This window comes from Sorex fumeus, unplaced genomic scaffold (assembly GCF_029834395.1).
Source record: "Sorex fumeus unplaced genomic scaffold, SorFum_2.1 ptg000007l, whole genome shotgun sequence".
In the NCBI taxonomy this organism is placed as follows: Eukaryota; Metazoa; Chordata; class Mammalia; order Eulipotyphla; family Soricidae; genus Sorex; species Sorex fumeus.
Window position 1 is genome coordinate 49,951,705 of NW_026606064.1, and position 16,735 is coordinate 49,968,439.

General features: G+C 37.7%; 1 protein-coding gene across 1 annotated transcript in view; it reads right to left on the bottom strand.

Annotated features, from left to right (window-relative positions):
• The window catches only part of DNAH14 (dynein axonemal heavy chain 14), a 342,385-nt gene that overhangs the window by 306,215 nt on the left and 19,435 nt on the right, over nucleotides 1-16,735 (bottom strand). Inside the window, 3 exon segments of the mRNA XM_056107024.1 lie at nucleotides 8,273-8,402; nucleotides 9,914-10,164; nucleotides 16,081-16,212. Coding sequence (XP_055962999.1) covers nucleotides 8,273-8,402; nucleotides 9,914-10,164; nucleotides 16,081-16,212 — 513 coding nt within the window.

Genomic DNA, 16,735 nt, shown 5'->3' on the forward strand with positions numbered 1-16,735 from the left:
CATTAGCAAATCTGCTGCAAGTGCATAGGATAGGAGCAATTTTCAACTAGTCCACAAGAAAACATTAATAGTTTGTTTATCATGGGCTGGAGCAATAGCACAGCCGGTAGGACATTTGTCTTGCATGTAGTTGACCCGGGTTCGATTCCCAGAATCCCATATGGTCCCCTGAGAACTGCCAGAAGTAATTCCTGAATACATGAGCCAGAAATAAACCCCTGTGGATCACCAAGTGTGAGCTAAAAAGAGCAAAAAAAATTTTAAAAAAATAGATATTAAATTTGGTGAATAAAGGACTAGAGAGATAGTACATAGGTTAAGGAACATGCTCCACTTCAATCCTGACAGCACACAGACCCCCCAACATCCACCAGGGACAGTCATAGATTGGCTCTGGAAGCCCTTCATCTTTGAACCCTCACATTGAACTACCAGCCCCATTGCCAGAGAATCACCAGGAAAGATAATCACTCTTGGTTTTGTGAGCACTGCTTTGGAGGAAAAAATTTTTTTGCACGAATGACAATATTGCATAGTGTTCAGAAGCAATACATTATATGTATTTATATATATATGTATGCATATACTTCCAAAATACATAAAAGTAATTTGAAAAGATGTATGCACATTTTTATTACTTGTAGCACTTAGTACAATAACCAGGACTTGGAAAGCAACCCAAATGTCTAACCACAGATGAATGAATAAAAATGTTGTGGTATATATACACAATGGAGTGTTATACAGCTCTAAGAAAGAACAAAATCATACAATTTGCAGCAACATGGTTGGAGTTAGAGGGTATCATGCTGATTGAAGTTGGGAAGATAATGATAGAACAGAATGTTTTCATATGTGGACTTAAAGATACACAACAAGGTAGAAACAAAGGTCCAAAGGCAACAAAATAGGAGAACTGATCTAAACAATTAAATCGATAGCGGGGAGTTTGAAAGGTAGGACGTTGGCATCCTTGGGAGAGGAAGGTGGGCACACTGTGATGGGTGTGGTGTTGAAATTATGTGCATGTGAAAAAATTATTAATAGTATTGTAAACCACAGGCTCTCAATCAATACAAATTTTTAAAATAAACTAAAAAAATAAAAAGAATTGGAAACAAAAACAATTTATTTATCTATTTATTTAATTTTTAACTATTCCAATGGAGCTCAAGGCTTTCTCCAGCTCTGCACTCAGGGATCATGAGATGTTAGAGATCAGATTAAAACCAGGTTGCCTACATACAAGGGAATCACCCTACCTCTTGTATGATGCTCTAGCAAAGAAACAAAAGTATTTTAAAATTTAAAAAAATGTAATATGTGACAGCACTAAGATGAAAAAAATTTGCACCATATGAATTCTGGAACCAGAGGGGAAAATGCTTGTTTTACTAAATAACAGCCAAGAACTTTACCAATTTGATAAAGAAAACATACACCAAGATTCAAAAAACTCAGTTCCAAACCAAATAAGCTCAAAAAAGATGAACACCAATTATAATTGGCAAAATTAAAATTAAATTATAATTAAAATGACAAAAATAAAGACAAAATTCAAAAAGCAGCAAAAGCCAAGACTCACAATAAGCACAATAAGGGAAAACCTATAGCACTCATAGAAGATTTATCAACAAAAAACTTTACAGATTATAAGGTACATATATATATATGTATATGCATATAATATATACAAAGTGTTGAAAAAGAGAGACCTGTCTTTGACAAAGACTGTCCAGTTATGTTATCAATTCGATTCAAATGAATAATCAAAAGTTTTATTAAGTTTAAACAACAGTTAAAAGAATTCAGGGGCTGAAGCAATAACACAGCGAGCTGGGCATTTACCTTGCATGCAGTCAACCCAGGTTCGATTCCCAGCATCCCATATGGTCCGCTGAGCATGACCAGGAGTAATTCCTGAGTGTAGAGCCAGGAATAACCCCTGTGCATTGCCAGATGTGACCCAAAAAGCAAAAAAAAAAGAATTCATGGCCACTTAAATGGCCCTGTAGGACAATATAAAAATGATATTCTATTATAGGATGATATAAGCCTCAATTAAAATTTGTATGACTAAAACAAAACTAAATTGTGGGACACAAGGATATAGATAATAGGGGCTCCTACAATGAACCAGACTTAATTGCTTTAAATTTTAAAAGTGAGGGCAGGGAATGTGGCTCAACAGTACAGCATGTGACTTGCATGAGATCTGGGTTTGAACTCAGAACCACACACACACACAAATATTTAAGTGGATATAATCTTGGAACTTTAAATGGAAGTTTAGGTTATTTCAAGATAAAAATACATAAAAGAACCAAGAATAAGCAAATGTGACCTGGTCTGCGTAACAGGCAAGTAGCAAGGCATAAGGGGGAAAAAAACAACAGGAAGTCAAAAGAAACAAAGACAAACTGAAAAGAAAATCCAAAAACCATATTGAAAAGTGCCAATAAGTTCCATTGTGTTAATAATATCTAAATGTCCATGGTCTCGGGAGCTTCACTCCATGGCTTGGAGGCCAGCCGCACATGCTGAAGGAGAAGGCAGCTCAGATAGAGAGGGGAGCACCAAGTAAAGGGTGTTGGGAGGACCCTCCCAGGATGAGAGATGCATGCTGAAAATAGACTATAGACCGAACATGATTGCCACTCAATGCCTCTTTTGCAAACCACAGCACCCAAAAGAAGAGAGAGAACAAAAGGGAATACCCTGCCACAGGGGTGGGGTGGGATGGGGGGATGGGGGTGGGAGGGATGCTGGGAGCATGGGAGGTTGGGAATGGGCACCGGTGGAGGGATGGGTACTCAACCATTGTATAAGTGAAACCCAAGCACAAAAATTTGTAAGTCTACAACTGTACCTCATGGTTTTTCATTAATTAAAAAAAAAAGTCCATGGTCTGAGTTCACCAAATGAAAGACAAAGTGACCAAGTGAATCAGAAAACAAAACCTCTTCCTGCCTGACCGAAACCATGAGTTGCACCCCCTCCCCCCAACCCCGGGCGCCACGAAGTGGCTCTCCGGCATGGCTGTGGCCCCAGAGACACACAAACCAATCTCGGAACTATGCAGATTTTGGCAGAAATCCCTCTAGACTTAATTAGTAAAATATCAGAAATCCAAAATCGTGTGGCCGCAACATCATATGGTCTTCATAACCAGCAATAGAAAGCAAATTATTTCACAATGCCTTTTCAGCGGGTCTGATTGTTGGGGTAAAATTCCAAATAACAATGATGCATCTTTTGTCGAAATAATGAATGTAATCAAAATAGAGAGAGAGTTAAGTGGAAATCATCTGGCTCACAGGCATAGGGAGGGGTGGGATGGGAGGTAATATGAGGGTTCTTGGTGGTGGAGCGATAGCACAGCAGGTAGGGCGTTCGCCTTACAAGCGGCCAACATGGCCGACCCGAGTTCGATTCCTCCGCCCCTCTCGGAGAGCCCGGCAAGCTACTGAGAGTATCTCGCCCGCACAGCAGAGCCTGGCAAGCTCCCCGTGACGTATTCGATATGCCAAACACAGTAACAACAAAGTCTCCAATGGAGACGTTACTGGGCCCGCTCGAGCAAATCGACGATCAACGGGAGGGCCTTTACCTTTACCTTTACCTTTACCTTGGTGGTGGAAAATATGCACTGGTGAAGGGATGGGTTTTTGGTCATTGTATGACTGAGACTTAAACCTGAAAGCTTTGTAACTGTTCTCACGGTGATTCAACGAATCAATTAAAATGAAAATTTTTATAGCAATTTTGGTTTTGTATTTTGGCCACACCCAGTGATTCTCAGGGATTAGCATTGTCTCTGAGCTCAGAAATCACTCAAAATAGTACTTGGAGGACCACACACGGTGCCGAGGATTGAAACTGGGTCAGTTGCATTTTAGCCAAGCATCCTTTTTGCTGTACCCTCTCTCTGTCCCCAATATAGCAATTTTTAAAAACATGTCAATTGTGGTGTTCTTGTATTGCAGAGTCCTAATTAATTAACTTTGAGTAAAACAATTAAGCACAAGCAATTATAATTTTAACAATAAAGTTAATAGAGCACCAAAAAAAAAAAAAGAAAAGAAAAAAGAAAACAAAACCTATTCCCTTTTGCTGTTTGCAAGACACTGACTTGAACTTCAGTGAAAAATACAGATTCAAATTAAGAGTTTAAAACACATTCATGCAGGGAACTGGCAATCTAAGTAAGGCAAAGACATCATACTTAGATGAAATAGAGTTTAATCTAAAAATGGTAGCAAGTCCAGACTCATAATTAAATTTTGAAAGAGATCAACCAGCTGCCAAAAATCCTTTGGACACCTGTACATGGCTGAGGCATCCAGGGTACCTGGAGTGGGGTAGGCCAACCAAGGGCCCACCCAAACAGAGTCCTGGAAGCTGCTTGCTGCCATACTGCAAAATTGCTGCCACGCCTCTAGCTGGACTCCATTGTCTCAGGACCGAGCCTCACCTGAAATCAGCCTGCAAAAGTTGAAGTATGTGGGACTTTGTGACTGAAATCTCCAGACTTTCTCATAGTAGAGGTGGGCTACTATGCCCCACCTCCCTGTACTTCCAGAAGCCTAAGCAGTCAAGGCTGAACCCCAAAGCAGTTGCCCAGTTAAAAAATTGGCTCCAGCTATATCAACCAGTTAAAAATTTTGGACTTTCGGGATGGCTGCACGACATCTCCAAATTCTACAACACTGATAACCCAGTAGTAGCACTCAAGTGGATGGGATATAACATAGAAGGCAACAAATCTTGACTAACCAAACAGTAACACAGAACACTTAACCTGTAACAACATCTTAGTAATTCCTCATACAAGAACTTAATGTCTCCGTGGTGAGATACAACAATTTTTACTAATCTTCTAAGGAAATATCTTTTCATCATTCTGATAGCAATTTACTAATAACAAGCAATATAAAATAAATTATTGTGGGCCTGTTATGGGGGTAGGCTTGAGGAGTGGTTAGGATAACTAGAGACAATAGTGGAAGAAAGGTGATAATAGTTGTGGGATTGGTGTTGGAATGTTGTACACCGATAACAAATCATTATGATCAACTTTGCAAACCACAGTGTTTATATAAAGTGTAAGGAGAAAATTTACATAAGTAGGCCTTACCTATTTCATGCAAACTCCAAAATATATTAACACAGGATTTCCTTAGAAGTTTTATTAAAGACAGGTCACTCATGGTGATTATAATGAGATCCAAATATAAAATAAAATTTAATTCAATATAAAATAAATAAATAAAAATAGTAGCAATAGACATGGATTGACATTATATGATAATTGGGGATGAATATAGCAAGAGGATTTAGCACTAAGTAATATATATGCAACAAATAAAGAGACATCAAAGTAAATAAGTCTGTTTTGATCAAGTCCAAAGACATTGACAGCAACACAATGCAAGTAGGATGCTTTGACATCATTGGAACTCTCATTATTGGAACAGATGAATCAGACAGACAATCAATAAGGAAACAATAATCATAAATGAGGGTTTGTAGACTGTGTTAAATAGACTGTTCACCCACTGTAGGCTGAATACCGAGGTTTTAATGTATATGGAATGTTCTCCAGGATACAGCACATGCTGAGAGACACAAGTGTCAACCATCATGAAGACTGAAAGCATATAGAGTACCTTTTCAGAAATCTGGGGAAAAGTCAAACATTTGAGATGAAATAATTTAAATTTAACAAAAAATTTCAAGCTTTCTGTGGAAAAAAATGTATAGTATATTGAAAAATATTTTAAAGATCAAACAACAATGGTAGGAAGACCCAATATTATAAAATATTATCTCCACCTATATATCTATATATTCTGGGCAATTTCAGCAAAAATTTAAATAGTGTTTGATCTTGAAATGCATATTAATAGACAAGATACATTTTGGGAAGACTAATTTCAAATATGCATAATTAGTTGTATAAGGAATTGGCATAAAAATGGCTAACAGAAGAACAGAACAGAAAGTCTGGAGCTAGAAGGCATACAAATACAGGAACATGATAGATGAGAAAGATGACACTGCAGATAAACATTGAAATATATAGATAAAATTATTCTAGGGAAGTAGTTGCTCATACAAAAATAAATGAAAACAGATTCCTCTACTATATATACACATAGAAAACATTCACAGATAAAGACAGAAGTGAGAAATAAACTGTAAAACTGAAAGAAAATATTTTTATGACTTTAGGATGGTGAATAATTTCAAACACAAACATAAATAGAAGGATTGATACATTGAAATGACTACTACATTGAAATGACTACTAATAATCAAATATATTTAAAGGTGAAAACCTAAGTGATCAGTAGAATAAACTGAAATTTTTTAAAAAAAATCCTCTCAAATAAGAATAATAACCTCACAAGCTAATGAGATAAAACATCAGATGTAAAGTTAGTGTTTAATAATGTGTTTGAAGGACCTCCTAAGCATTGTTCAGGGGGTACAGGGATCAATCTGACCAGTACTTGGTCAACTGGGCCATATGGTTCTGTTCTAGGATCAGCGCTGTGGTACTGCTGTGGCCCAGGAGTGCTCAGGAAAGGAGATATCAAATTCTAGGGATTAAACTTAGGTCCTTGCTTATGAAAGGCATATGCCCTTGAATGATCCCTGAACCATCTCCCTGGTTCCTAATAGTATGTTATTTTGAAATCCACACAAAGTTAGATATAAGGGTAATGCAAGTTCAAAACACAATACAATTAACAAGCACATTAAATGCTGGTGAGAATTTGTGAAAAAATGAAACAATAAAAACACGTGCTTTGCCAAAGGCCATTTAAATTGGTATCTAGCACTTTGGAAAAGAACTTTGCCTTAGTATAGTTTAAGTATAGTTTATACTTTTATATAGTTTATACTTTTTGGGCCCAGAAAATTTATTTATTAGAAATTAATCAATAGTTAAGAGTATACATACAAATGCATTTGTAGCAAAATTGTGTCTAATAGTAAAAATTAAATCTGAAAAGAATCCTAAAGTTTATTAATAATAGAATAGATGATTTGTTTTATCAAGATGAGATGTGAAAAAGAGACATTAAGCTGGCTGAAGTATATGTGGATTTTACTCAGCTCTACTTTAAGTTGTACATATATTATATATTTTTGCAGCTATAATGCACTTAATTCAAAATTTATAGCTATAATGCATATATATTAGACTAAAAATAAATGTATATAATAAAGTAAAACTTATCTAGCATCCTATCACACAGATAGTTTTTGCACATGTGTCTTGTTGCACATAACTTCAGGCCTCAATCTATGTAAGTGTGCATATTTGAGTTTAATAAATATCAACATCTTCCCGTTACCACATCTGCTTAAAATATATGTAAAGCAAAAAATACTGAAAGCACTTAATTTACAAGGCTATCTCATAAAAATCAGATTTTGTCAAACAGGACAAGTTTCTACCACATGAAATTTTAATTCCAGAAAATACTGGTGGGGAGTGTGCAAGGATGGTTGTTTATCACAAGAAAAAATATACAAATGAAATCCTCTATGTTCTTCCAAATGTGCTTTTTCTTGTTCAATCTTGAACCACACTTATCAGTACTCTAGAGCTGTTCTTAGTTCAGTGCTTAGGGGATTTGCTTGGCAGTGCTTGTGGGGCCCATGGTGTTGGGGATCAAACCCAGACCTACAGCATGTCGAGCATACATTCTGAGATGCCTTGGCCCCCCCAAAGTATTTTGCACATGACATGTTACCTTTCAATTAGTAACACATAAATGAAAGTACTCTGAAGTAAAATAAAGAAAATTTATACATTAGGGAGTGATAACTATTTTATCAGTTCCATGTAAAAATTTCACTCCATATGACCTGTCTTCCTTTATTTTTCTTCATAGTACTGAGAACAATATTCTCTATCTCTCTGGGACTGGAGAGATAGTACAACTGGTAGGGCGCTTGCCTTGCATGTGAGTGACCTGGATTCAAAACTGCTGGCACCCCATATGATTCTCTAGGGCTTTTATTCTTATTACTACCGCATTTCAGCACTTCATTCTATGACTGGTACATAGTATAGTCTCAATAATATATAAGAAACGAAACTGAGAGAAGTGTAATTATTTTCTACATTGGAAGCAGGTGTGTATGTATTCTTTATACATGTTGGGAAAAATTGTATTAATTACAAATCACATTTTATTCCAAAATTAACCATTAATTTTGCTTAAAATTGTTTGTATTTTTCAAAAACTTTTACCTCATTAATTTCAGCTTCTGCTTTTAATTCAGACTTTAGAAAATAAGTATCTTGTAAATTTGAAATACTAGTAGGATCCTCCTGGTCATTTGTCATCTTTCCAACATAAGCAAAGACATCTTTGTATATTCTAGATTAAAAAATTTTTTAAAAATAGGGTAAGAAAAAATAGTTTTAAAGTATACAAAAACATCTGAGTAAGGAGAATCAGAATATAAACTATTAGAATGAGCTCAAAATTGACTTGTTAGTAACTTTAAAAAAGTATGTGTGTATGCATGTGTGCAAACCACATAACTTAAAAAAAGAAACAAAATAAGTATTATAAATAAGCTCAAATCAATGCTAACAAAAGTTGTCAAATAATAAAGCAAAATAAGAGACACAAGAACAGAAAGGAATTACAAAATCAGTTAGAGAGCAATTAAAAATGTCAATAAATATATATCAATAGTTTCAGTAAATATAAATAGACTAAGAGCCCTTCAAACAACATAGAGTAGGTATTCATATTTGGAGGCAGTTATATGTTGTATTAATAAGCATATGCATATACACAACATTCTATCTAGAAGCAATAGAATACACACTCTTCTCATGGGCACATGGAACATTCTCAAGGTTAGATATATTTGTTGGGCCACTAACAACTGACCAAAAAGTAGTAAAACATTTAAGAAGATTAAAATTATATCAAGCATCTTTTCCAACCACAGTGCTATCAAACTAGAAACCAAATACTAGGACTATGAAAAGTCACGGGCTGGAACAATAGCACAGCGGTAGGGCGTTTGCCTTGCATGCAGCCAACATGGCCGACCCAAGTTCGATTCCTCTGCCCTTCTCGGAGAGCCCGGCAAGCTACTGAGAGTATCTCGCCCGCATGACAGAGCCTGGCAAGCTACCCGTGATGTATTCGATATGACAAACACAGTAACAACAAAGTCTCCAATGGAGATGTTACTGGGCCCGCTCGAGCAAATCGATGAACAACGGGAGGACAGTGATAAACAGTGATAACAGTGATAAAAAGTCACAAACCTGTGGATATTAGCAATATGCTACCAAATCTCTCCTGGGACAATATAAATTTCAAAGGAGAACTTGAAAAAAATATTTAAAAACAAATGGAGCTTAAAATATGACACACCAAAATAATTGGTTTGCAGCAAAAACTGTACTTTTAAAGGGAAGTATATGGCAATATATACTTATCTCAAGAAACAAGATAAATTTCAAATAATCTAAATTAACAAAGTCAGAAGAAATAAGAAAATGAAGATAAGAACTAAAAAATTTAAATAGACAAAGTAAACTACAAATCTCAATGAAAATAAGAGCTGTTACTTTGAAAAGATCAACAAAATAGACAAATATTTATCTAAAGTAACTAAGAAAAATGGGAAACAACTTCAAATAACTAGTCACAAATGAAAGAAGCTACAATGAATACCACATTTCTGATTTAATTTTTGAAACTGTTTCCCTTTTTCCTTCACAATGGCAATATATTATTGCATACTATAGTACACAATATTTAGTCATTATAATATATTATATATTTCTATACATTATGAGTATTAATTCCTTTTATAAGTCAAAAAAGATATGGTTCTTTTATAAGTCTAAAATTATGATTACTTGAAAAGATGTTCATTCTTTTTTTCCACTGACAACAGCATACTTGCAGAACAATGAAAGAATTCCAAAAGCATTGTGATTGCATTATGCATTAATTGGTGAATTAGTTCCAGAAATAAGCAGTCAATCAGCTTCAGAAACCTCAAAACTCTTTCTAATAAACGTTTGTATTTTGGCAACATGAAATGTGCTGTATTCTGTTCAGGAACTTCTGGCACAAAGTATGTTTCAATATTTTCCCTTTTTGCCACCTGAATGTCAACAAAAATTTTAGAGTTAAGTGATTTCCTATGTTAATATAGAATGATTTCTTGTTTGAATTATTTTTATTGGTGAGAAAAACATCAGAATTAGACATCACTAACACTCATTAAAATTTTATTTCATACTTCCACTATACTGAAGTGTAAAACAAAAAAGAAAACAATTTATGTGTTCTGAAGCCTGTGAAATTTGGGGTCTTCTGAGCAGGAACGTTAATAGAATTCAGATAGGAAAAACAAAACTCTAAAATCATATTTAGATTGAGATATGGTTTTAGAGTTTTGTTTTTAAGTAAAATATTTCTTAAGCTGATTATTGAAGAATTTGTTAAAAATTATACAAATATACACATATATGGGTGACACCAGTACTATTTAATATTTCTAAATTAATTTCTAAATTTGAAGTTACTTTACATTTTCCATTTTAGACACAAGTAGTTTCTTTACCTTTTGTTTTCTTTCTGATGTGGGAGGCCTCCTAGGGGATCCAGAGACCACTCTTGGCAATCCTCAGCCTGATGACACAGGGGTTAGGCACATCTTGAATTTGACTCCATGTGCACTTCATGGATGATGTCGCTTGGCTTCTATCTAATCACTTCTCTACTTTTAATATTTTTCTAGACTCAGTCATTGCCCAAAAAAGCACCTGGAATAGTTTCAACCTAGGAGTACATTAGACTCACTTGACAGGCTTTTGCCAGTGCTCCTTGAGCTCTTCCATTTGAGATTTTTTTTAGGAGGCTGAGAGATAGTACAGTGGATAAGACACTGGCCTTGAATGCAACTAACCCGGATTCAATGCCCAGCATCACCATGGTCCCCTAACCCCACCAAGCATAGACCCAGAAGTAAGCCCTAAGTACAGCCAGGTATGCAAACCCCCAAACCAAAAACAAACAAAAAAGAAATTCTAAATGTAATCAGTCTAAGACGGTCCAGAATATCAGGATTACCTCCCACCCACAGGTGATTCTTGTTGATTCTAGCAAGCAGTCTATTTGACATTTCTGTCCTAGTGTTTACTGGATAGACAGTTGGCACCTCCACTTCGCTGATGACACCATTCTAATAACACCAAACATCAGCCAAGCGGCACAAATGCTGGCCGACTTTGTGAGTTTGGAAAGTTTGGACTATAGCTGAATCTCACAAAGACAATGTTTATGAGAAACGGTCTCGTTCCTGATGTTCCATTTGCTTTCAACGAAACGAACATCTCTGAATGCAACAGTTATGTGTACGTAGGTTGAGAAGTCAACATGATGAATGACCTGGCACCTGAGTTGTGCAGGAGGAAGAGAGCAGCTTGGAATGCCTTCAAGAGCGTCGAAGAAATAGCTTAGAAGACAAAAAACCTCCATCTCTGAGCACATCTCTTCGATTCTACTGTTCTTCCTGCATTAACATACGCCTCAAAGACCTGGGCCCTACGAAAACAGGATGAGAACGCTATTCGGGTCTCCCAAAGAAGAATCAAAAGAGCTATGCTTGGAGTATCACGCTTCACTCAAATGAGAAAAAGAATCCAGAGTTCCAACCTCCATCGACAATCAAGAATCAGGGACGCTGTCTCATTTGCCAACGCATCAAAAATCAGATGGGCTGGACATGTTATGAGATTTTGGAGATGACCGCTGGACTAGAGCCATTACTGATTGGATTCCACGGGAGGTCAAAAGATCGTGTGGCCACTCACCTATGAGATGGTCAGACTTCTTCGTCAAGACCCTGAATGATCAGTCTGAGGCTCTTCGTGTTCCCAGAACGAGCAGACGCCATTGGTCTATACTAGCACACAACAGGGACGAATGGAGACATTACTAGTGCCCACTCGAGCAAATCAATGAGTAACGGGATGTCAAGTGATCAAGAGATCAAGTGAACAAGTCCTAGTGTTTGGCCAGGAAATTTGGACATTTTAGTGAACTGTTAGGGTCTGACTATCTGTAGCCCCCACTTCCACTCCAGGACCCCCTGAGAAAATCAATAGTTACTATGTATTAGATATCCTTACATGAACAGAAATATTCATGCTCTCTTTGGGAGAGCTCTGGAGTGTACTTATGAAACGTTAGCAAAAGAGTAAAAACAAAAACCCTGAAGGGTGTGTATCATTTTGATGGTAGTAGAGGTATAGAAACTTTGTACATCAAAAACATAAACATGTACACTGGTATAACAGTATTACTTCAAAAATACTTAAATTAATTAAAATAAGATTTTAAAACCCTGAGAATAACAGCGGGGCTGGAGCCATAGCACAGCAGGTAGGGCTTTGTCTTGCACGCAGTTGACCTGGGTTCTATTCCTCCGTCACTCTCAGAGAGCCCAGCAAGCTACTCAGAGTGTCCCGCTGACACGGCAGAGCCTGGCAAGCTCCCCATGGCATATTCGATATGCCAAAAACAGTAACAAGAAGTCTCACAATGGAGACGTTACTGGTACCCGCTCGAGCAAATCGATGTACAATGGGAGGACAGTGCTACAGAGAATAACAAGTGCTATAGCAAGTGATAAGGGAGACACATTTTATTTGCCTGTATCACTCCCTCCCACTAGCTGACATCACGGAGCATCAAGAGGAAGCTCCCCAGGGTCTGAAAGAAAGAATAGCTGATAAGGCATTTACTTTGCATGAAGCTGACCTGGTGTTGATCCCTGGAATCCCATATGATCCCTTGAGTCATGCCAGGAGTCATCCCTGAGAGTGGAGCCAGGAGTAAGCCCTGAGCACCAACAGGTGTGGTTAAGAAAAAATAAAGAGGAACTCCCAAACCTGGAAAAGAATAGAATGAGTCACAAGTTTTCCTAGCCTTTTGGAGTAGCACACCAAGTGGCACTTCAGTGGGGCACCTTGAGCAGCAAAACTGAATTATATGACTAGAACAAGGAAGAAAACAGACAGCCAACAGCAATCATGAAGCAAGAGCATTTTTCAGTTCATAGTGGCCTATTGTACTGACAAATCCAACAGGCTTTGGCAGTGAAGAGTCAATAGTCAGTCGAACAGATTTCACCAGTTTTTGTATTTGCTTGCGTTCACTAGTACAACTACATAAGCCCCTATCCACCACTGCCACCTGTTTCTGCCAGAGCCCAGAAAAAAACACACTGGAAGCTAGTCCAGATTTCTATGGTTGCATGAATGCCAGACACAGCCTGGACCCCCACTGATGACCAATTCTGTCATGCACATACTCAGGGATAGGTCCCTTACCTGTGCATTTGCATGCTGTAGACCTGATAACTCATTACTAACTCATTGATGTATGCGGGTTGAAATCAGGCTCCATCTTCGGTCACTGGCCTGCACTACTGTTAGTAAGTACAATGAATCCCACAACTGAGCACCTATATCACCCCAGCTTGACCTCCATCACCAGCCTCCAACTGCCAAGAACACATAGTGAAATATAGTAGCCACCGTAAAATATGCTAACCATTAGTTTCCAGTAATTATCAATACACCCACAGTTGACCTGGATATTGAGGTCTGCCCTCTCATAATTGCATATACCTCCACTGGTCCCACCATTAAACAGTCATTTGAATATAGTCCCAGTAGCTGAATGTGTTTATAGCACCGTTCCAGTTACCACTACCCTCTGCTCTTATCTCTAGCTGACAAGAGGCATCATCAAGAACCCAAACTGCTCTTGCAGCCTTGCTGTACCTCCATGGTGCTTTCCAAGGACCATACAATTGATGATGCTGTGGATTTCAAAAGCCTGAGTGTGTTTCAATTGCTTAATGCATCCTCAAGATATCACATCTGGCACCCCACATCACTAAGACCTAGGATCACAAGATACTGACATGTCTGACCACCTGACCAAAAGTAAAGGTATTCTCTTGCTGAGATCATACCATAATGAAGGCAGGATGAGAAGGACTGCTTCTTCAAATATACCTTCCTCTATATGAGACTATAGCAATTATGAAAATCAGGGAAACATGACTGTAAAAATGAATGTAATGCATTTCTTCTAGTCATCCTAACAAAATGAATGTTCAGGAATTATCCAAAAAGAAATTTAGAATATTTGTTCTAAAGTTGCTCAGAGAGCTCCAAGAGAACACAAATAGACAAATGAATAGGATTAGAAAATAATACAAGCAAAAACAAGATGTTATAGCAGAGATAGAAACTATAAAACTGGAATAGAAGCTAACGAATACAAATGAATGAAGGAATGAAAACTTCAGTAGAGAGCTTCAAAAACAGACTTCAGGGGCTGGAGCGATAGCACAGCGGGTAGGGCGTTTGCCTTGCATGCAGCCAACATGGACGATACAGGTTCGATTCCCAGCATCCCATACGGTCCCCTGAGCACCGCCAGGAGTGATTCCAGAGTGCATGAGCCAGGAGAAACCCCTGAGCATCGCTGGGTGTGACCCAAAAAGCAAAAAAAAAAAAAAACCAGACTTCAGGCCCTTCAATGCAACCACCCTGGTTCAATCCCTGGCACACATATGGTTCTCCAAGGACCATCAACAGTGATTCTGAGTGCAAAACCAGTAATAAGCCTTGAGCACAACCAAGCGTGGTCCCTCCTGCCTCAAAAGAAACAGACAAAAAACAAAACCATCACCAACAAAAGGAAGAGAAAAACAAACACCAAAAATCAATTGGGATAAAATACAGATAAATTTAAATAATCAAAGTTAGAGGAGAAAAAAGAATAAAAAGAATGTAGCTATGAAATACCATTAAAAGCATGAATTTGCAAATCACTGTAGTCTCAGAAGTGGATAAAGGGATAGGAAACTTATTTTTAAAAATGGCAACAACAAAAAGAAAATGGCTTGTAAAACATAAAATAAATCTAAATATTTACTGGCAAAAAAACTGAATGAAGAAGTGGAGGAATACATATTCAATGGAATATTATTCTCCTTGGAGGGGAGCGGGTTGAGCTTTCCTCCCCGCCTCGACCAGGGCTCCCGCAGCCAAAGACCTCCAGGACCAGCCACCACCATGCTGAGACCACTCTCCGCACACATGAAGGTACTGGCAGAGGGACAAAGTCACGCGGGTTCCGGGGCCGAGATCTCCAAGCCTACTCGGATTGGAGTCGAGCATCCTCCACCCAGATCCTTCAAATTCCAGTAGGCGGGGGTCACACCCACCACCTGGCCCCCTGGCGCCATGTAATCCCATCAACGGCCAAGACTCAGAGACTATAAAATCCAGCTCCCAGAACCGTGCGGCCGCATTTGCGGCCGTGCGACATCTTATCAGGACATCTTTTTATGATATCTTATTATCTCATTCCTACTCTGGACAAACTTGCAGGCTATTGAATATAGCCTGCCCACAGGGCAGAGTCTGGCAAACTCCCCGTGGCGTACCAAATATGCCAAATACCAGTAACAATGATGGGTCTCATTCTCCTAAAGAGCCTTGAATATAATCTCAGGGCTAGGATGAAAGAGACATTACTGAGGCCTGCTCGAGGCAATCGATGAATAACAGGATGATGAATGAAATGAATGAAAATTATTCTACTTGGATGAAATCATGTTTTTTCAAACAAAATGAATGAAACTTAAGGTGACTATGCAAGTGAAATCAGTAAGAAAGCCAACTATAGATGGCTAAATACTTTTTTTTTTTTTGCTCTTTTTGGGTCACACCCAGCAATGCTCAGGGGTTACTCCTGGGTCTGTACTCAGGAATTACTCCTGGCGGTGCTTGGGGGACCATATGGGATGCTGGGGATCGAACCCAGGTCGGTCGCATGCAAGGCAAACGCCCTACCCGCTGTGCTATCGCTCTGGCCCCGATGGCTAAATACTTTTGTCTCTCATTTCTAACACTTTTTTCAGGGATACAATTTGGAACAAGTGCTTCAGTCAATACATAAAAGCCAATAAATAGGATACTTATAAAATTACCTTTAAAATGACATCCTTAATTGCTGAAATTGATTTATCTCTGATATCTTCAAGTTGCTTTGTTGCCTGGGTAACTTGCTGTAATTGTTCTTCACAAAACTCTTCTAGAGAATATGTTCTAGTGTTATCCAGCTAACAAAATGATATTAAATGTTGAGTATTTATGTTGAAATTCATTTTTACAGAAAAAATAAAATATTTTAATAATCTTTTTTCCATAAATAATAGGACATTTTATACTTTGCTTTTTTATGTGCTATGCTTTAAACTTATAGCTTAAACTTTAAGCTTATACACTCTTCAAATTCAAACACTTATAGTTAAATCTAATTGTCAAGATAAAGAGACACACACTACATTTGATTTATTTTTATAGGATCACTATGAATTACAAAGTTATTATTTTTAAATTTAATTTTTTTAAATTTTTGCTTTGGGGTCACACCTGGAGATGCTCAGAGGTTACTCCTAGCTTTGCACTCAGAAACCACTCCTCGCAGTGCTCAGGGAACCATATGGGATGCTGGGACCAAAACTTGGTTGACTGTAAGACAAGAGCCTTACCTGTTGTGCTATTGCTCCAGCTCCAGTTATTAATAAGTAAGTTTCAGGTGTATAATGTTCCAAAACCAAAACCTGCATCAGTGTCCATTTC